The 21,799-nt window shown below is 36.7% G+C and overlaps 1 protein-coding gene across 1 annotated transcript; it reads left to right on the forward strand.

Moving 5' to 3' along the window:
• Window positions 1–271: 271 nt before the first annotated feature.
• LOC141703856 (uncharacterized) lies at window positions 272–3,911 on the forward strand. The gene is made up of 5 exons (XM_074507245.1): window positions 272–1,230; window positions 2,480–2,689; window positions 2,957–3,096; window positions 3,208–3,488; window positions 3,540–3,911. The coding sequence occupies exons 1-5, from the start codon at window positions 272–274 to the stop codon at window positions 3,909–3,911; spliced, it is 1,962 nt and encodes a 653-aa protein (XP_074363346.1).
• Window positions 3,912–21,799: the final 17,888 nt, after the last annotated feature.

Genomic DNA, 21,799 nt, shown 5'->3' on the forward strand with positions numbered 1-21,799 from the left:
TTTCAGGACTTCCAGGTCTAACAGTGGTAGTAAGAGGACTAGGGATGATCAGGGTTTTACACAGGGTAGACATTGGTATGGAGGTCAGAATGGTCAACAGGGACAGTGGCGCGGACAGAATTAGAATAGGGGTGGTCAGTCATTCCACGGCCGAAATCAGTATATAGGTCAGAATCAGAATCAGCAGTTTCAGCGACAGAAGCAGCCTAGGCAGTGGCAGAATTGTCAACAGGGGCAGAGCCGTTACTCAGTGTATGGGGGAAACCCCAATATGATTCCAGTGGCTCCTTGTGCTACATGTGGTGGACATCATCCAGGTAGAGCTTGTTACAGACAGACTGGGGCTTGTTTCTTATGTGGTAGCATGCCCCATAGGGCAAAGGATTGCACAGTATCACGCAACCCTGGTGGAGGAGGAGCTGGCGGTGGTAGTGGCAGTGGAAGTCAGCAGAATCCTACTGCCAGAGTGTTTGCATTGACGGCAAAGCAGGCATCAGCTAATTCAGGTACCATTTCGGGAACACTTCTTATTGGTAGACGTGATGCTTATGTGTTATTTGATACTGGTTCAACCCATTCTATTGTGTCTTTATCATTTGTTCATCATCTAGGCGTTGCACCTTCATTATTTTATCCTCATATGTCTATTTCTACCCCGATGGGGAATTCTGTTGTTATTTCTGATGTGTATCGAGAGTGTCCGATAGCTGTTGGAGATAGAAATTATAAGGTTAACTTGCTTCCGATGGAGATGCATGACTTTGATGTTATCTTGGGTATGGATTGGTTGAGTGAAAATTGTGCCACAATTGATTGTCAAGGAAAAAGGGTGATCTTTGGGGATGCAGATAAACTAGAATTTGTGTACCAAGGGTCTCACCCGCAGGGGGATATTAAGTTAATTTCTGCTCTAAAGGCGAGTAAATTGTTCTCTAAGGGTTGTGATGGCTACCTTGCTTTCGTGAAGGATACATCGAAGGATGAACCTAGCATCGAGGATTATCCAGCTGTGAGGGAGTATGAAGATGTGTTCCCCGATGAGCTACCAGGTTTGCCACCACATAGAGAGGTAGAGTTTACTATTGAACTTGTTCCAGGTGCCGAGCCTATTTCTAAGGCGCCTTATCGAATGGCACCACTTGAGTTGCAAGAATTGAAGGAGCAGTTGCAAGAGTTATTGGATAGAGGATTTATTAGGCCAAGTGTGTCTCCTTGGGGCGCTCTTGTGCTGTTTGTGAAGAAGAAGGATGGTTTCATGAGGTTGTGTATTGATTACAGGGAGTTGAATAAGGTGACTGTCAGAAATAGGTATCATTTGCCACGCATTGACGACTTGTTTGATCAGTTACAAGGGGCGAAGTACTTTTCGAAGATAGATTTGAGATCTGGTTACCATCAGTTACGAGTTAGAGAGGGGGATATTCCGAAGATTGCATTTTGCACCCGTTATGGTCATTATGAGTTTCTCGTGATGTCCTTTGGGTTGACGAATGCACCAGCGGTATTTATGGATTTAATGAATCGGGTCTTTCATGATTATTTGGATAAATTCGTGGTGGTCTTCATCGATGATATCTTGATATACTCTAGGAGCAGAGAGGAGCATGAGGAGCATTTACGTACTGTACTTGAAATTTTGAGAGAGAAGAAGTTGTTTGCGAAATTTTCCAAGTGTGAATTCTGGTTGGAGGAAGTGGCATTCTTGGGGCATATTGTATCTGGTAGGGGCATTGAGTTGGATCCTGCGAAAGTCGAGGTTATTACTAATTGGCCCAGACCTAGCAATGTGACGGAGGTGAGGAGTTTCTTGGGTCTGGCAAGTTACTACAGGCGTTTTGTGGAAGGTTTCTCTTCCATAGCTTTGCCATTGACTCAGCTAATGAGGAAGGGAATTAAGTTCGAGTGGAATAATGATCGTGAGAAGAGCTTTCAAGAGTTAAAGAAGAGGTTGGTGTCTGCTCCAATACTTGTGTTGCCATCAGGGAATGGAGGTTTTCAGGTTTATAGTGATGCTTCTAAGAGAGGATTGGGGTGTGTGCTTATGCAGCATGGGAAAGTGATTTCTTACGCCTCTAGGCAACTTAAACCTTATGAGGTGAACTATCCTACCCATGACTTGGAGTTAGCGGCTGTGGTATTTGCTTTGAAGATCTGGAGATACTATCTTTATGGAGAGACTTGTGACATCTTTACTGATCACAAGAGTCTCAAATACATATTTACTCAGAAGGAGCTTAACATGAGGCATCAGAGGTGGCTTGAACTTCTTAAGGATTATGATACAAATATTCAATACCATCCGGGGAAGGCGAATGTAGTGGCAGACGCTCTTAGTAGGAAGAACTTGGGGAGTGTTGCATCTCTCATTACTCAGTCGTACCTTATTTCATATTTTGAGCGCTTGGGTGTTGAGTTGTATGTTAGAGGATCAAGTGGTAGCATTGCAAATTTGAAAGTGGAACTGAATCTTTTTTTCAAGGGTTAAGGAAGCTCAGAAGGATGATACAGGTTTGAAAGCTATTAGATCTGAGGTGGCAGGTGGCAAGCAAAAACACTTTCGTGTTGATGATGAGGGCATGATATGGTTGGGTGGGAAATTGTGCGTGCCCGCAGACCCGACGATTCGTGAGAAAATTTTGAAGGAGGCTCATAGTTCTTCATTTTCTATTCATCCAGGTTCCACTAAGATGTATGGAGATTTGAAGAAGCACTTTTGGTGGAGTGGAATGAAGAGAGATATAGCAGAATTTGTGGGAAAATGTCTTACATGTCAACAAGTGAAGATAGACCATCAGAGGCCTAGTGGATTGTTGCAGCAGTTAGATATTCTAGTTTGGAAGTGGGAAAACATTATTATGGATTTTGTGACTCATTTGCCGAGGACTTTCGAGAAGAACGATGTCATATGGGTGGTGGTTGATAGACTTACTAAGTCCACTCACTTCTTGCCTATTAGAGAGACTACTCATGTTCATGAGTTGACAGAGATTTTTCAGCGAGGTATTGTTAGAGTGCATGGTGTACCTGTGTCGATAGTTTCTGATAGGGATACGAGATTTACATCGCGGTTTTGGAAGGGTTTCCAACATGCTTGGGGTACAAGGCTTAATTTTAGTACAACTTATCATCCAACGACCGATGGATAATCGGAGAGGACGATTCAGACATTGGAAGATATGTTGAGGGCTTGTGCTTTGGAGTGGACAGGTGATTGGGATAAATATTTGTATCTTGTCGAGTTTGCGTATTATAATAGCTGGCACGCGAGTATTGGTATGCCACCATTTGAGGCTTTATATGGTAGGAGGTGTAGAGCACTATCTTGTTGGGATGAGGTTGGAGAGAGAGTCATTGAAGGACAAGAGCTAGTTAGAATCACTAATGAGAAGGTGGAGAAAGTTAAAGAAAGTTTAAAGGAAGCTCGATCTCGTCAAAAGAGTTATGCGGATCAACATCAGAAGTTTGGTGGATTTGAGCCAGGTGATCATGTGTTCTTGAAGGTGTCTCCTTGTAAGGGTGTGAAATATTTTGGTATGAAGGGAAAGCTTAGTCTAAGATATATTGGCCATTTCGACGTTATGGAGAAAGTAGGGGAAGTATCTTATAGAGTTGGGTTGCCACCACAACTATCTCATGTGCATAATGTGTTTCATGTGTCTGTTTTGAGGGGCTATAAATATCATCCATTACACGTAGTTCAGTATCCATTGCATAAGATTAGAGAAGATCTTTCTTGTGAGGAAGAAACTGAGACTATCTTAGCTCGAGAAGGGCGAGTTTTGAGGAAGAACACCATTCCGTTTGTGAAGGTTTTGTGGAAAAATCATTCTGAGAGAGAGGCGACTTGGGAGTTAGAAGAATCTATCCGTGAGAAATATTCGCATTTGTTCGAATCTAGTACGAGTATTTAGTTTCGTTTGATTCCGGGGACGGAATCCTTTTTAAGGGGGTATATATGTAATATACGTGAAATTTAATAATAATAATAATAATAATAGAAGTGAAGAATTTGATTTAATTTAGAATAAGAGTTATAAAAGAATTTGTTTTGATTTGGTAATTAGATTAGAAAAAGGAGTGATACATGATCTATATATATAATCAGCACATCTCTTAAACAAGATTCACACATTATTATCAAAACCTTGAAATTTAATAGGCCGCCGAGGTGAAAAAGAAAAAAAAAGAAAAACAGAGAAGAGGCAGTGGATTCCCCAGAGAAGAGTAAGGCAGAGCAAAGTAGAGAGAGGCAAGGGACTAATAACGAAGATAGATTGTCATAGCTTTATAGTAAATCAAAAAGGTACTCTTTTATGTGTCATATGGTTAAGAATAGCATACACGCAATTCTTGTAGTATATTATTAGGTTAATATAATATTTGCTTTTGTTATTCGCGTGCTAGGTTCTACAACATCAACATCAACAAAGAATAAGTTTTAAGAATATTATATTATCTACATCATCTTGTGTGTGGCGTTCCCCTGTGTGTGTTTCTTTTATCATTTATCTTGTATATCAATTTAATGGTCTCTAGTTTATTCAAGGTGTGTTTTCATATTTTCTTAACCATTAATATCATGCGGTGATTATTTTAATATAAGTTTATTTCATAATTAAATATTATTTTAGTTTGTTCTTTGATACATGATTTTATTTTATTTTTCCCCAAAGATTGTGCTAGCTGAGTTGTGTAATCAATGAAATGTCTTGTAATTTGCATCATAAAATACATAAATTAGATGTATATTTTGAGTCGTTAAAATTATGTAAGTTACTATATAAAAAGAATGTGAGCTATGTCACGTTTAGGTGAGGATGTACATATTTAAGGCCAAACAATGTCGCCAATGTCGAATTTACCGACTCTCTCGTTGAATCAACTTGGAGCGTTATGCTTGCTTCTGCTGGCGTGTTTACTTTCTTGCATTCCTCCATTCTAAATTTCTTTAAAATCTGCTCCGCATATTTTTTCTGAGACATAAAAATCTCGTCTTTGCTTTGCTTCACCTCGACTCCAAGAAATTATGACATTTGACCAATATCGGTCATCTCAAATTTGTTAGTCATAACATTCTTAAAATCATCAAACATACTAGGGTTGTGTCCTGTAAAGATCATGTCACCCATGTACAAGCACACGATCATAATATCCCCCTGAATTTATCTTCGTTTAGAGGGCATGCTCCTATGAACTCTTCACAAAACCATTTCTCTGAAAATATTCATCAACCCTTGTATTCCATGCTCGCGGAGCTTTCTTCAAACCATATAAGGCTTTCTTCAATTTGTAGACTTTATTCTCCTGGCCTTTTTGAACATATCCTGGAGGTTGTTCGATGTAGACTTCTTCTTCGAGATAACCATTTAGAAATGCTGATTTGACATCCATCTGAAAAATCTTCCACTGATTCTGAGCTGCAATTGTTGTTAGAAGTCGTATGGTATTAACTCTTGCAACTGGAGAGAATACCTCATCATAGTCAATGCCAAATCTCTGCTTGTAGCCTTTAGGCACCAACCTTGCTTTGTACTTTTCCACTACTCCATCTTAATTCATCTTGGTTTTATAGACCCACTTGACACCAATTGCTTTGTGTCCTTCTGGATGATCTGTGAGCTCCCATGTATCATTCTTCTTGATTGCGCCAATTTTTTCATCCATGGCTTTGTTCCATTTGCTTTCTTCAGAAGCCTCTTCAAATGTAACTGGATCACATTTATCCATTACACAAAAGAGAGAATAATCAAAGGATGTTTGTACCGGACTTGTTGCTTCATAGATATTATCTAGATTCCGCATCTTTCTCGGTTCTCCCCCTGAACTGTTGTTTCCTTTTGTTGATGGTGTTGATGCGGGAGTTTTTTAAGTTGGACTTTGGGGAGGAGTTGGATCATCATATCTGTCGCCTTCATTATTGGGGTTTTCACCGTCATCATCATCACCACTAAAGAATAAGCTGACAACTTTTCTTTCTTTCTCGCTCCATCTCCAGTAATCTGATTCATGAAACTCAACATCTCGAGAAATGATTAAATTCTTCGTGAGGGGATTATAGATTCTATACGCCTTGCTCCTTTTGTCATATCCGGTAAAGATGCATTTCTCGCCTTTATCATCCAGCTTCTTCCTTTTCTGATCGGGAACGTGGGCATAAGCAATACACCCAAAAATTCTGAGATGTCCAACTGATTGTTAGCTCTGATGCCACTTGTTGGAAATGACTTAGGTTTTTCGGCTTTGTTACAAGTAAATAAATACGTTTATAAAGTTTAAGATATTACATATAATTTACCACATATTTATTATAATATCTAAATTAATTTATAGGTTTTGTTATAAGTTATAAAGTTTAAAATATTAGCGTCCCACTAGATACTTAACATTAAAATATAAAATAGAAAGTTCGGCATCCACTCTTATTTACGGGAGTTTCATAACTTATTTAGAAAAAAAAAATTCTGAATAAAAGTTCACACATTAAATTTTTAAAAAAAAAATGAGTTCATGAACTATATTAGATAAGAGTTTGAAATGTTAATAATCTACTCAGGTAGCATGATTTACCACATATTTATTATAATATTTAAAATAATTTATGAATGTTGCAAAACATATCCCAAAAACATGTTTAGCATATATACAAAATGCACATTAATAAATCTAATATTAAATGTGAAATAAAATTATTATTTTGTTCTCAATTATCATAAGTTCATGATTTAGTATACATAAATTTTTTTTGAACATGTATCATACTAAAAATAAATATATAAATTAGTTTATATATAATAATAACTTTATAATGATAATTACTTGAGAATATCAGATAATTTATTTAATCCTTATTTTTAGTGTGAAGCAAAACCTTATAAAACAATATTTTCTTGTGACATCCTTATTTTTTATTTTCACGTCATACATTAATTAATATTATATATTACGATTGAATTATATATAATTTATAGTAATATGAGACGTCGTATAAGTTAAAGTTGTTATGTAATTTGCAATTTTTGTCAAAAAATAAAGAGCACTCATGCCTTAAATAATTTAATGTCATAATCAAAACAAAATTTGATTTACAAATTTGATATTTGTACATATAATATTTTTTCATGTGTCAAAATGCATTACTTTTTGTCCATTTAATTACTACTAACGAAAAGGAAGAAAAAGGGGATAAATTTTACACCAATTTATTTATATTGATGCATTATTGTGGGTATCATGTATGTTACATAATATAAATAAAATACTTAACTATTACATATTTTTAAAACAGACAGGATCATTCTACACAAAATAGAAACCATACTCATTATTATTAGTTTAACAAACCCTAGAGTAACTAGTATTATTATTGTAATTGTTGATATTATTTAAAATAAAATATTAGTGGAGGACTTAGTTTGGCACCAAATTCTGAGAATCCAAAAGCTAGGTTCAGATACTAGCCTTGGCTTTACCTTTCTCGTTAGGAGTTGAATTCTTGTTGAGTCCAAACTTCCCAGCATGACTAGCAAGTGTTCTATGGGGGAAGTAGTTTCTTGATATTGCTGTCCATTGTCCTTTTCCCTCTTCTTATATTCCTCTCAAGACTAACCTGATGTATATAGTGAAATTAATTAATAAACAAAATAATATAGGCTACTATAAACTAAATTAACCCACACATATGAATGTATGCTAGCTTATGCCTATTATCTCAACATGATTTGCAACTCGTAATAATATTAAAAAATTAATATTAGAATTATATCAATAATTGAAGAAATGATTGAAAATAACTAAGAAGTAAACATACTACCTGTATTCCTTGTAAGACCATGGTGCTAGCCTTTTCTTGGGCAGAGGAATCACTCTTGTATTTCCACCAGATTGGTCATGGGAAGTGTTTGAGTTTTGAGAGCACAAATCCATAGGTGTTTACAACTTTTCTTATATCATAAAATGAGATAAAATATCATTAGATGTAAATATTAGTGAAAACAAAGATGTGAGTAGTGTGAACTTATATAGGTACTTTGAGGGTCTAGAATTAAATACTGTATACGTGTTTATAACAACAGATATGGATTGTAGATATGGCCGATACGTGTTTATAACAACATATATCGATTGTAGGTATAAAGTCCCACCGTTCTAGAGATTAAATTCTCATCCATAATATATTATTTTATTTATATTTTTTAAACAAATTCGTGATAAATATATTTATTAATTAAAAACTTATCAAAATATATGAATGTATTAGGTTAAAAAAATTATATTTACCTTGTAAATAACTAAAATATTGACCATCTGTGTTGTTCACACAAATATAGTAAAAATTTATTATGGTTTTGAACCTCCGATTTTTCTTTGATAATATATACCCAACCTTTCCTCTTAAATCATCAATAAATGTTAGGTATTACCTCCAAGAGATGGAATATCAAACGGACCACCTATATATGTGTGAACTATCTCCAATGGCCTCCGGGCTCTCCATGATTTTCCAACGGGAAAACTTTGTCTGTGTTATTTCCCCTTCACACATGCTTCACACAAATTTTTCGGTTCGTTGATGTCTGGAAAACCGTCCACAATCTTTGTCTTTGAAAATAATTTCCAACCAGATAATTCCAAATGACCATATCTCAAGTGCCACAGTCACGAGTCATTTTTAATGACCGACTTTAAGCACTTATGCACTTTCGTCTGCATATCAAGTGTGAACAGAAGATTCTTTGACATCTCCACATCTGTAATTAATTCTTGAACCTCATTTCTGATATGAGAGAATTATCCTGCATCATAATATTATACCCTTTTTTCACAAGTTGGCCAAGACTGATGATATTATTTTCAAAGCAGGTATATAATAAACATCATTTATATACTTTTTCTCATCATTCTTTGACACAATTGTAATTGTACCTTTTCCTTTGACCGGAATTTTTGACGAATCACCAAAAGTAACTTCCACATTGATGGTCTCGTCTATCTCCGTAAATAAATCTTTATGACCAGTCATGTGATTGTTGGCCCCTCAGTCAAGATACCAAACATTCTTCTTGCTTTCCTCGTCTCTTTTATAAGTGAGGAACATTTTTATCTTCTTTTGCAGCAGCAAAATGACTTCTTTCTTCCACCTTTGGTGCTCTACACTCATAACTGAAGTGACCAAATTTATTATAATTATAAGATTGAAATTGAGATTTATCACCTCATTGCAATCCACCCCTTCCTGGCCTCTAAAATTTTGACCACGACCAGATGATTGAAAACCTTCAGAATTCTGGCCTCTGTTAAAAGAATGTCTTCCACGTCCTCGTCCACCTCGGTAACCACCTCTAAAGCCACCTTTTCCACATACAGAACCGCTACTGCTAGAACTGTCACCAATGGATACTTTACTTTGCAACGCCTTCTCGAGATGGCTTGCATCATCATACTGGTTCATCCGCTGCTCGTGAGCTTGAAGTGAACCTACGAGTTCATCAATGGAAATTGTGAACAAGTCCTTTGACTCCTCGATAGAAGTAACAACGTAATCAATTTCCTTGTCAACAAATGGAGTAATTTTTCCATTACCCGAACATCATCGAGACTTTCCCCGTTTCTTTTTATCTCATTTGTCACCATTTTCAAACGCGTAACAAATTCACCAATATTTCCAGAATTTGTCATCTTTAAATTTTCAAACTCCCAGCGTAGCACTTGGAGCCGCACCTTTTTTAACTTTTTCAACTCCTTGGAATGATTTTTCCAAAATCTCCCACGCACTCTTTGATGTTTTTTCCTCCGAAAGTTTTTCAAAGGTGGATTCATCATCACCTTGAAAAATCGTGTATAACGCATTTTTGTCTTTTTTCCGGGACTCCTTAAATACAGTTTTCTCGGTATTTGACAGAACTGCTTTAGCGGCTGCATCCGTGGGCTCGTCATACCCGCTTTTGACAATGTCCCAATTGTCTTAGGAACCGATTAACACTTTCATTTGAATACTCTAGTTCCTGTAATTTATACTCGTCAATTTTGGAATATTTGGTTGCACTGTCGTCGTCATTTTTCACGAACGGAATCTTAGCTCTGATGCCACTTGTTGGAAACGTAGATGGGAAGCCTTAGCTCTGATGCCACTCATCGTCATTTGCTTGTGAAGCCTTCGAGCTTGCCCGCGTGTGTGACGTGCGGACACGAATGTAGCGGAAAATTGGCCCGAATAATTACGGACTAGTTTTGCTAAATTTAATTTCCACTGGGCTTAGGCTTTTAAATTCTTAATTCGTTTTTTATTACGAATTATTATAATTAATTTGGCGTAATAATAATCTGATTCAGTTACGTATTTGATTATTAATTAACGCGTTTTATTTAATTATGCATTTTATTTAATTACGCGTGAAGTAGCGCACACGTTTATCTCGAGCCTATATAATATCGTATTAGGCTTAGGGTTAGGTATTCATTCGATATACAAATCACAGCCGAAATGATTTAGGTTTTTCGGCTTTGTTATAAGTAAGCAAATACGTTTATAAACTTTAAGATATTGCATATAATTTACCACATATTTATTATAATATCTAAAATAATTTATAAGCTTTGTTATAATTATTAAGTTTAAAATATTAGTGTCCCACTATATACTTAACATTGAAATATAAAATAGAAAGTTCGGCATCCACTCTTATTTAGGATAGTTTCATAACTTATTTAGAAAAAAACTTCTGAATAAAAGTTCACACATTAAAATTGGTTTTAAAAAAAATGAGTTCATGAACTATATTAGATAAGAGTTTGAAATGTTAATAATCTACTCAGGGAGCATGATTTACCACATATTTATTATAATTTTAAAATAATTTATGAATGTTGCAAAACATATCCCAAAAACATATTTAGCATATATACAAAGTGCACATTAATAAATCTAATATTAAATGTGAAATAAAATTATTATTTTCTTCTCAATTATCTTAAGTTCATGATTTAGTATACATAAAATATTTTTGGACATGTATCATACTAAAAATAAATATATAAATTAGTTCATATATAATAATAACTTTGTAATGAAAGTTACTTAAGAATATTAGATAATTTAGTTAATCCTTATTTTAAGTGTGAAGCAAAACCATATAAAACAATATTTGCTTGTGACATCCTTATTTTTTATTTTCAGGTCATACATTAATTAATATTATATATTACGATTGAATTATATATAATTTATAGTAGTATGAGACCTTGTATAAGTTAAAGTTGTTATCCAACTTACAATTTTTATCAAAAAATAAAGGGCACTCATGCCTTAAATAATTTAATGTCATAATCAAAACAAAATTTGATTTACAAATTTGATATTTGTACATATAATATTTTTTTCATATGATTTTTTTCATGTGTCAAAATGCATTACTTTTTGTCCATTTAATTACTACTAACCAAACGTAAGTAAGAAAAAGGGGATAAATTTTACACCAATTTATTTATACTGATGCATTATTGTGGGTATTATGTATGTTACATAATATAAATAAAATACTTAACTATTACATATTTTTAAAACAAACAGGATCATTCTACACAAAATAGAAACCATCCTCATTATTATTAGTTTAACAAACCCAGAGTAACTAGTATTATTATTGTAATTGTTGATATTATTTAAAATAAAATACTCCTGGAGGACTTAGTTTGGCACCAAATTCTGAGAATCCAAAAGCTAGGTTCAGATACTAGCCTCGCCTTTTCCTTTCTCGCTAGGAGTTCAATTCTTATTCAATCCAAACTTCCGAGTATGACTAGCAATTTGTGCAGGTGTTGTAGGTGTTGTATGGGGCAAGTAGTTTCTTGATATATGTTAGACTTTATTTAATTTAAACGTATTTAATATCGATGTGTCCGAATTGTTTAGGAAATAAACCAGTGTTTATTTATGAACGTTGGAATATTTTGAATAAGTCAAAGTAGTTGATTGCTTTTAGGAGAGTAGTGGAGAAAACTAGGATCAGCACCTAATTTGTATGAACGTGTTTAGAGTTTTGCTATTATGTACTCTGTATTTCCATTTTCTGTTATCAATAACAAAGTTGCAAGTTTTCCATATATGTGATCATTGATTCAGTATCTTTATTTTCAGTTTAAATCTTATATCTGGTATCAGAGCTACTACACGTATCTTTCCTGCTAACGAAGATGGAGTCGAAGGCGGAGTCAAGCAGAAGTAAGAAAGGGAACTATGGACTAAGTTATCCAATGCTTACTAAGACAAATTATACGGTTTGGGCTTTAAAATTGAAGGTGATTATGCAGGCTTATGGAGTCTGGGATGTCGTCGAGCCTAAAGATCCAAAGGCTCCCATTGAAGAGAAAATAGACAAAAGAGCATTGACTATCGTCTACCAAGGGATCCCGGATGACATACTGTTGGCTTTGGCCGAAAAGAAATCATCCAAGGAGGCCTGGACAGCGATCAAGATTATCAGTCAAGGTGCAGACAAGGTCAAGAAAGCCAAGGCGTAAACACTTAAAGCAGAGTTTGAGGCACTAAAGATGAAGGACTAGGAACACATCGATGATTTCTGTATGAGACCTAATGGTCTGCTCACTAACATCAGATCATTGGGAGAAATAATAGGTAAGGAATATGTCATGAAGAAATTTCTAAGAACCGTGCCAACCAGATTTTTGCAAATTGTATCAGCTATTGAGCAATTTGGGAATCTGGAAGCCATATCGGTAGATGAAGTCACAGGCTCATTGAAGGCTCACGAGGAGCAAATACAATTAAAAACGGAGACCAGTGAAGGACCACAACTGCTTCTAACCGAAGAAGAGTGGTAGAAGAAAGAAAATAAGACAACAAACTCCTTTTAACACGAGAAGATTGGTTAAAGAAGAATGGGAAAAACACTTCTCCAGGTGGTTAATGATTATCGAGTGAAGGACAGTCGAAATATTGTTCGTGACAGGAGTCAGGTCAAATGTTTTAACTGTTGAGCTTATGGTCACTTCGCGGTGGAGTGTCAAAAGCCAAGGAAAAATAGGCCACAAAGGGGTGAAGTGAACTTGACACAACTGACAGATGATGAACCTACCTTGCTCATGGTTGTTTGAAAGAAAATTGAAGAAGAGGTGATCATGTTAACCGAGAACGAGGACTCGAAAATTGGCAAAGGAGTAGAGGAAAGTATATGGTATCTAGACAACGGGGCTAGTAACCATATGACAGGATGTCGTGAAAAGTTTAAGAAGCTGGACAAAAAAATTAAAGGAGAAGTAAAATTTAGAGATGGTTCGAGGGTCAAGATTAAATGGTAAGGTTCTATTAAAATCAAGTGTAATAATGGTGAAACGAGAGACTTGCACGGAGTATACTTCATACCAACATTGCGAAGCAATATCATTAACTTGGGGCAGCTGTGAGAAGAAGGAAACCGGGTTGTATTGAGTGGAGAACATTTGTGGCTTTATGATAGGTGTGGAATACTTCTTATGCAGGTGAAGAGATCTGGAAATCGTATATATAAAATTCAAATTAAAGAAGCCCGAAACAGATGCTTACTGACACAAGGTGAGGAGGCTCCGTGGCTATAACACAAATGCCTGGGCCATGTAAATTTTAAAGCAATGAATGTGATGTGTAAAAATCAGATGGCACATGGTCTACCTTCACTAGTTCAGCCCAAATAAAATTGCAGCAGATGTCTCATGTCAAAGCAAACTCGTAAGCCATTTCCCTCTAAAACTAGTTTTGTTGCAAAGCACGGTCTTGAATTGATTCATATCGATTTGTGTGGACAAATAACACCATCTACCCCAGCTGATAATCAATTTTTTATGCTTACCGTTGATGATTATACACATATGATGTGGGTTTACATGTTAAAATCAAAATCTGAGACTTTAAAAAATTCAAGCTGTTAGTTAAAAATGGGGCAAAACAGGGCATACAGGTTTTGAGATCTGACCGGGGGGAGAATTTTGCTCTAAGAAGTTCGAAACATTTTGCAATGAACATGGGATTTTGAGGCACTATACAGGGCCCTACACACCAAAACAAAACGGTGTTGTAGAGCGCCGTAATCGAACCGTTGTAGCTATGGCGAGGAGTATATTAAAAGAGAGACAAGTTCCAGCAACTTTTAGGGGGAGGCTGTCAGGCAGGTTGTTTATATGTTAAACAAATTACCCACACGAGCTTTGTCATCTATTACACCACATGAGGTCTGGTTCGAGAGAAAACCAAGTGTTACATCATTAAGGGTATTCACTTGCAGTGGCTCAGGCTGTACAGCAGGCTTTGGCAAACCAAGGAAATCAGAATGGCGAGGTAAATCAGAATGGAGAAGGAAATCAGAATGGAGAGGGAAATCAGAATGGACATGGAAATCAGAATGGCAATGGGAATCAGAATCAGAATGGTCGGGGCCATCAGCTGGAGCCGTTTGTATGGTTGAAGAGGTTTGTGAAGCAGAAACCGGACTCTTTTAGTGCAGCACCGACTCCCATTGATGCTGAAAATTGGATTGTTCATCTAGAGAAGATTTTTGACGCACTGGGTTTTGATGAGATTCAAAAGGTCAGGTTAGCTGTGTATAAGTTGGAGGGGAATGCTCAGAGGTGGTGGAGAGGAGTGAAAGCTACTAAAGGGGAGCAGTATGCAGAGGCTTTAGAATGACAGGGATTCAAGGAGGTATTCTATGAGCAGTACTTCTCTAATGCTGATAGGGAGGCTTATTTGAGGGAGTTTCATTCTATTATGCAGCACCAGGATGAGAGCATTACTGATTATATGGCAAGGTTTATAAGGTTGGCTGGATTTGCTGGGACAGTTGCAGGGACTGCTGCGCAGCAGGCTGATAAATTTAAATGGGGGTTGAAGTCTCATCTGAGGGGTTCCATAATTTCTTTTAAATTTGATAATGTGGCAGAGGCGGCTGATGCAGCGAAGGATATTGAGAAGGAGCGCATAGATTTCAGGACTTCCAGGTCTAACAGTGGTAGTAAGAGGACTAGGGATGATCAGGGTTTTACACAGGGTAGACATTGGTATGGAGGTCAGAATGGTCAACAGGGACAGTGGCGCGGACAGAATTAGAATAGGGGTGGTCAGTCATTCCACGGCCGAAATCAGTATATAGGTCAGAATCAGAATCAGCAGTTTCAGCGACAGAAGCAGCCTAGGCAGTGGCAAAATTGTCAACAGGGGCAGAGCCGTTACTCAGTGTATGGGGGAAACCCCAATATGATTCCAGTGGCTCCTTGTGCTACATGTGGTGGACATCATCCAGGTAGAGCTTGTTACAGACAGACTGGGGCTTGTTTCTTATGTGGTAGCATGCCCCATAGGGCAAAGGATTGCACAGTATCACGCAACCCTGGTGGAGGAGGAGCTGGCGGTGGTAGTGGCAGTGGAAGTCAGCAAAATCCTACTGCTAGAGTGTTTGCATTGACGGCAAAGCAGGCATCAGCTAATTCAGGTACCATTTCGGGAACACTTCTTATTGGTAGACGTGATGCTTATGTGTTATTTGATACTGGTTCAACCCATTCTATTGTGTCTTTATCGTTTGTTCATCATCTAGGCGTTGCACCTTCATTATTTTATCCTCATATGTCTATTTCTACCCCGATGGGGAATTCTGTTGTTATTTCTGATGTGTATCGAGAGTGTCCGATAGCTGTTGGAGATAGAAATTATAAGGTTAACTTGCTTCCGATGGAGATGCATGACTTTGATGTTATCTTGGGTATGGATTGGTTGAGTGAAAATCGTGCCACAATTGATTGTCAAGGAAAAAGGGTGATCTTTGGGGATGCAGATAAACTAGAATTTGTGTACCAAGGGTCTCACCCGCAGGGGGATATTAAGTTAATTTCTGCTCTAAAGGCGAGTAAATTGTTGTCTAAGGGTTGTGATGGCTACCTTGCTTTCGTGAAGGATACATCGAAGGATGAACCTAGCATCGAGGATTATCCAGCTGTGAGGGAGTATGAAGATGTGTTCCCCGATGAGCTACCAGGTTTGCCACCACATAGAGAGGTGGAGTTTACTATTGAACTTGTTCCAGGTGCCGAGCCTATTTCTAAGGCGCCTTATCGAATGGCACCACTTGAGTTGCAAGAATTGAAGGAGCAGTTGCAAGAGTTATTGGATAGAGGATTTATTAGGCCAAGTGTGTCTCCTTGGGGCGCTCTTGTGCTGTTTGTGAAGAAGAAGGATGGTTTCATGAGGTTGTGTATTGATTACAGGGAGTTGAATAAGGTGACTGTCAGAAATAGGTATCATTTGCCACGCATTGACGACTTGTTTGATCAGTTACAAGGGGCGAAGTACTTTTCAAAGATAGATTTGAGATCTGGTTACCATCAGTTACGAGTTAGAGAGGGGGATATTCCGAAGATTGCATTTTGCACCCGTTATGGTCATTATGAGTTTCTCGTGATGTCCTTTGGGTTGACGAATGCACCAGCGGTATTTATGGATTTGATGAATCGGGTCTTTCATGATTATTTGGATAAATTCGTGGTGGTCTTCATCGATGATATCTTGATATACTCTAGGAGCAGAGAGGAGCATGAGGAGCATTTACGTACTGTACTTGAAATTTTGAGAGAGAAGAAGTTATTTGCGAAATTTTCCAAGTGTGAATTCTGGTTGGAGGAAGTGGCATTCTTGGGGCATATTGTATCTGGTAGGGGCATTGAGTTGGATCCTGCGAAAGTCGAGGTTATTACTAATTGGCCCAGACCTAGCAATGTGACGGAGGTGAGGAGTTTCTTGGGTCTGGCAAGTTACTACAGGCGTTTTGTGGAAGGTTTCTCTTCCATAGCTTTGCCATTGACTCAGCTAATGAGGAAGGGAATTAAGTTCGAGTGGAATAATGATCGTGAGAAGAGCTTTCAAGAGTTAAAGAAGAGGTTGGTGTCTGCTCCAATACTTGTGTTGCCATCAGGGAATGGAGGTTTTCAGGTTTATAGTGATGCTTCTAAGAGAGGATTGGGGTGTGTGCTTATGCAGCATGGGAAAGTGATTTCTTACGCCTCTAGGCAACTTAAACCTTATGAGGTGAACTATCCTACCCATGACTTGGAGTTAGCGGCTGTGGTATTTGCTTTGAAGATCTGGAGATACTATCTTTATGGAGAGACTTGTGACATCTTTACTGATCACAAGAGTCTCAAATACATATTTACTCAGAAGGAGCTTAACATGAGGCATCGGAGGTGGCTTGAACTTCTTAAGGATTATGATACAAATATTCAATACCATCCGGGGAAGGCGAATGTAGTGGCAGACGCTCTTAGTAGGAAGAACTTGGGGAGTGTTGCATCTCTCATTACTCAGTCGTACCTTATTTCATATTTTGAGCGCTTGGGTGTTGAGTTGTATGTTAGAGGATCAAGTGGTAGCATTGCAAATTTGAAAGTGGAACTGAATCTTGTTTCAAGGGTTAAGGAAGCTCAGAAGGATGATACAGGTTTGAAAGCTATTAGATCTGAGGTGGCAGGTGGCAAGCAAAAACACTTTCGTGTTGATGATGAGGGCATGATATGGTTGGGTGGGAAATTGTGCGTGCCCGCAGACCCGACGATTCGTGAGAAAATTTTGAAGGAGGCTCATAGTTCTTCATTTTCTATTCATCCAGGTTCCACTAAGATGTATGGAGATTTGAAGAAGCACTTTTGGTGGAGTGGAATGAAGAGAGATATAGCAGAATTTGTGGGAAAATGTCTTACATGTCAACAAGTGAAGATAGACCATCAGAGGCCTAGTGGATTGTTGCAGCAGTTAGATATTCTAGTTTGGAAGTGGGAAAACATTACTATGGATTTTGTGACTCATTTGCCGAGGACTTTCGAGAAGAACGATGTCATATGGGTGGTGGTTGATAGACTTACTAAGTCCACTCACTTCTTGCCTATTAGAGAGACTACTCATGTTCATGAGTTGACAGAGATTTTTCAGCGAGGTATTGTTAGAGTGCATGGTGTACCTGTGTCGATAGTTTCTGATAGGGATACGAGATTTACATCGCGGTTTTGGAAGGGTTTCCAACATGCTTGGGGTACAAGGCTTAATTTTAGTACAACTTATCATCCAACGACCGATGGATAATCGGAGAGGACGATTCAGACATTGGAAGATATGTTGAGGGCTTGTGCTTTGGAGTGGACAGGTGATTGGGATAAATATTTGTATCTTGTCGAGTTTGCGTACAATAATAGCTGGCACGCGAGTATTGGTATGCCACCATTTGAGGCTTTATATGGTAGGAGGTGTAGAGCACCATCTTGTTGGGATGAGGTTGGAGAGAGAGTCATTGAAGGACAAGAGCTAGTTAGAATCACTAATGAGAAGGTGGAGAAAGTTAAAGAAAGTTTAAAGGAAGCTCGATCTCGACAAAAGAGTTATGCGGATCAACATCAGAAGTTTGGTGGATTTGAGCCAGGTGATCATGTGTTCTTGAAGGTGTCTCCTTGTAAGGGTGTGAAATATTTTGGTATGAAGGGAAAGCTTAGTCTAAGATATATTGGCCATTTCGACGTTATGGAGAAAGTAGGGGAAGTATCTTATAGAGTTGGGTTGCCACCACAACTATCTCATGTGCATAATGTGTTTCATGTGTCTGTTTTGAGGGGCTATAAATATCATCCATTACACGTAGTTCAGTATCCATTGCATAAGATTAGAGAAGATCTTTCTTGTGAGGAAGAAACTGAGACTATCTTAGCTCGAGAAGGGCGAGTTTTGAGGAAGAACACCATTCCGTTTGTGAAGGTTTTGTGGAAAAATCATTCTGAGAGAGAGGCGACTTGGGAGTTAGAAGAATCTATCCGTGAGAAATATTCGCATTTGTTCGAATCTAGTACGAGTATTTAGTTTCGTTTGATTCCGGGGACGGAATCCTTTTTAAGGGGGTATATATGTAATATACGTGAAATTTAATAATAATAATAATAATAATAGATGTGAAGAATTTGATTTAATTTAGAATAAGAGTTATAAAAGAATTTGTTTTGATTTGGTAATTAGATTAGAAAAAGGAGTGATACATGATCTATATATATAATCAGCACATCTCTTAAACAAGATTCACACATTATTATCAAAACCTTGAAATTTAATAGGCCGCCGAGGTGAAAAAGAAAAAAAAAGAAAAACAGAGAAGAGGCAGTGGATTCCCCAGAGAAGAGTAAGGCAGAGCAAAGTAGAGAGAGGCAAGGGACTAATAACGAAGATAGATTGTCATAGCTTTATAGTAAATCAAAAAGGTACTCTTTTATGTGTCATATGGTTAAGAATAGCATACACGCAATTCTTGTAGTATATTATTAGGTTAATATAATATTTGCTTTTGTTATTCGCGTGCTAGGTTCTACAACATCAACATCAACAAAGAATAAGTTTTAAGAATATTATATTATCTACATCATCTTGTGTGTGGCGTTCCCCTGTGTGTGTTTCTTTTATCACTTATCTTGTATATCAATTTAATGGTCTCTAGTTTATTCAAGGTGTGTTTTCATATTTTCTTAACCATTAATATCATGCGGTGATTATTTTAATATAAGTTTATTTCATAATTAAATATTATTTTAGTTTGTTCTTTGATACATGATTTTATTTTATTTTTCCCCAAAGATTGTGCTAGCTGAGTTGTGTAATCAATGAAATGTCTTGTAATTTGCATCATAAAATACATAAATTAGATGTATATTTTGAGTCGTTAAAATTATGTAAGTTACTATATAAAAAGAATGTGAGCTATGTCACGTTTAGGTGAGGATGTACATATTTAAGGCCAAACAATGTCGCCAATGTCGAATTTACCGACTCTCTCGTTGAATCAACTTGGAGCGTTATGCTTGCTTCTGCTGGCGTGTTTACTTTCTTGCATTCCTCCATTCTAAATTTCTTTAAAATCTGCTCCGCATATTTTTTCTGAGACATAAAAATCTCGTCTTTGTTTTGCTTCACCTCGACTCCAAGAAATTATGACATTTGACCAATATCGGTCATCTCAAATTTGTTAGTCATAACATTCTTAAAATCATCAAACATACTAGGGTTGTGTCCTGTAAAGATCATGTCACCCATGTACAAGCACACGATCATAATATCCCCCTGAATTTATCTTCGTTTAGAGGGCATGCTCCTATGAACTCTTCACAAAACCATTTCTCTGAAAATATTCATCAACCCTTGTATTCCATGCTCGCGGAGCTTTCTTCAAACCATATAAGGCTTTCTTCAATTTGTAGACTTTATTCTCCTGGCCTTTTTGAACATATCCTGGAGGTTGTTCGATGTAGACTTCTTCTTCGAGATAACCATTTAGAAATGCTGATTTGACATCCATCTGAAAAATCTTCCACTGATTCTGAGCTGCAATTGTTGTTAGAAGTCGTATGGTATTAACTCTTGCAACTGGAGAGAATACCTCATCATAGTCAATGCCAAATCTCTGCTTGTAGCCTTTAGGCACCAACCTTGCTTTGTACTTTTCCACTACTCCATCTTAATTCATCTTGGTTTTATAGACCCACTTGACACCAATTGCTTTGTGTCCTTCTGGATGATCTGTGAGCTCCCATGTATCATTCTTCTTGATTGCGCCAATTTCTTCATCCATGGCTTTGTTCCATTTGCTTTCTTCAGAAGCCTCTTCAAATGTAACTAGATCACATTTATCCATTACACAAAAGAGAGAATAATCAAAGGATGTTTGTACTGGACTTGTTGCTTCATAGATATTATCTAGATTCCGCATCTTTCTCGGTTCTCCCCCTGAACTGCTGTTTCCTTTTGTTGATGGTGTTGATGCGGGAGTTTTTTAAGTTGGACTTTGGGGAGGAGTTGGATCATCATATCTGTCACCTTCATTATTGGGGTTTTCACCGTCATCATCATCACCACTAAAGAATAAGCTGACAACTTTTCTTTCTTTCTCGCTCCATCTCCAGTAATCTGATTCATGAAACTCAACATCTCGAGAAATGATTAAATTCTTCGTGAGGGGATTATAGATTCTATACGCCTTGCTCCTTTTGTCATATCCGGTAAAGATGCATTTCTCGCCTTTATCATCCAGCTTCTTCCTTTTCTGATCGGGAACGTGGGCATAAGCAATACACCCAAAAATTCTGAGATGTCCAACTGATTGTTAGCTCTGATGCCACTTGTTGGAAATGACTTAGGTTTTTCGGCTTTGTTACAAGTAAATAAATACGTTTATAAAGTTTAAGATATTACATATAATTTACCACATATTTATTATAATATCTAAATTAATTTATAGGTTTTGTTATAAGTTATAAAGTTTAAAATATTAGCGTCCCACTAGATACTTAACATTAAAATATAAAATAGAAAGTTCGGCATCTACTCTTATTTACGGGAGTTTCATAACTTATTTAGAAAAAAAAAATTCTGAATAAAAGTTCACACATTAAATTTTTTAAAAAAAAATGAGTTCATGAACTATATTAGATAAGAGTTTGAAATGTTAATAATCTACTCAGGTAGCATGATTTACCACATATTTATTATAATATTTAAAATAATTTATGAATGTTGCAAAACATATCCCAAAAACATGTTTAGCATATATACAAAATGCACATTAATAAATCTAATATTAAATGTGAAATAAAATTATTATTTTGTTCTCAATTATCATAAGTTCATGATTTAGTATACATAAATTTTTTTTGAACATGTATCATACTAAAAATAAATATATAAATTAGTTTATATATAATAATAACTTTATAATGATAATTACTTGAGAATATCAGA

The sequence above is a fragment of the Apium graveolens genome, unplaced genomic scaffold (genome assembly GCF_009905375.1).
Source record: "Apium graveolens cultivar Ventura unplaced genomic scaffold, ASM990537v1 ctg7114, whole genome shotgun sequence".
Lineage (NCBI taxonomy): Eukaryota > Viridiplantae > Streptophyta > Magnoliopsida > Apiales > Apiaceae > Apium > Apium graveolens.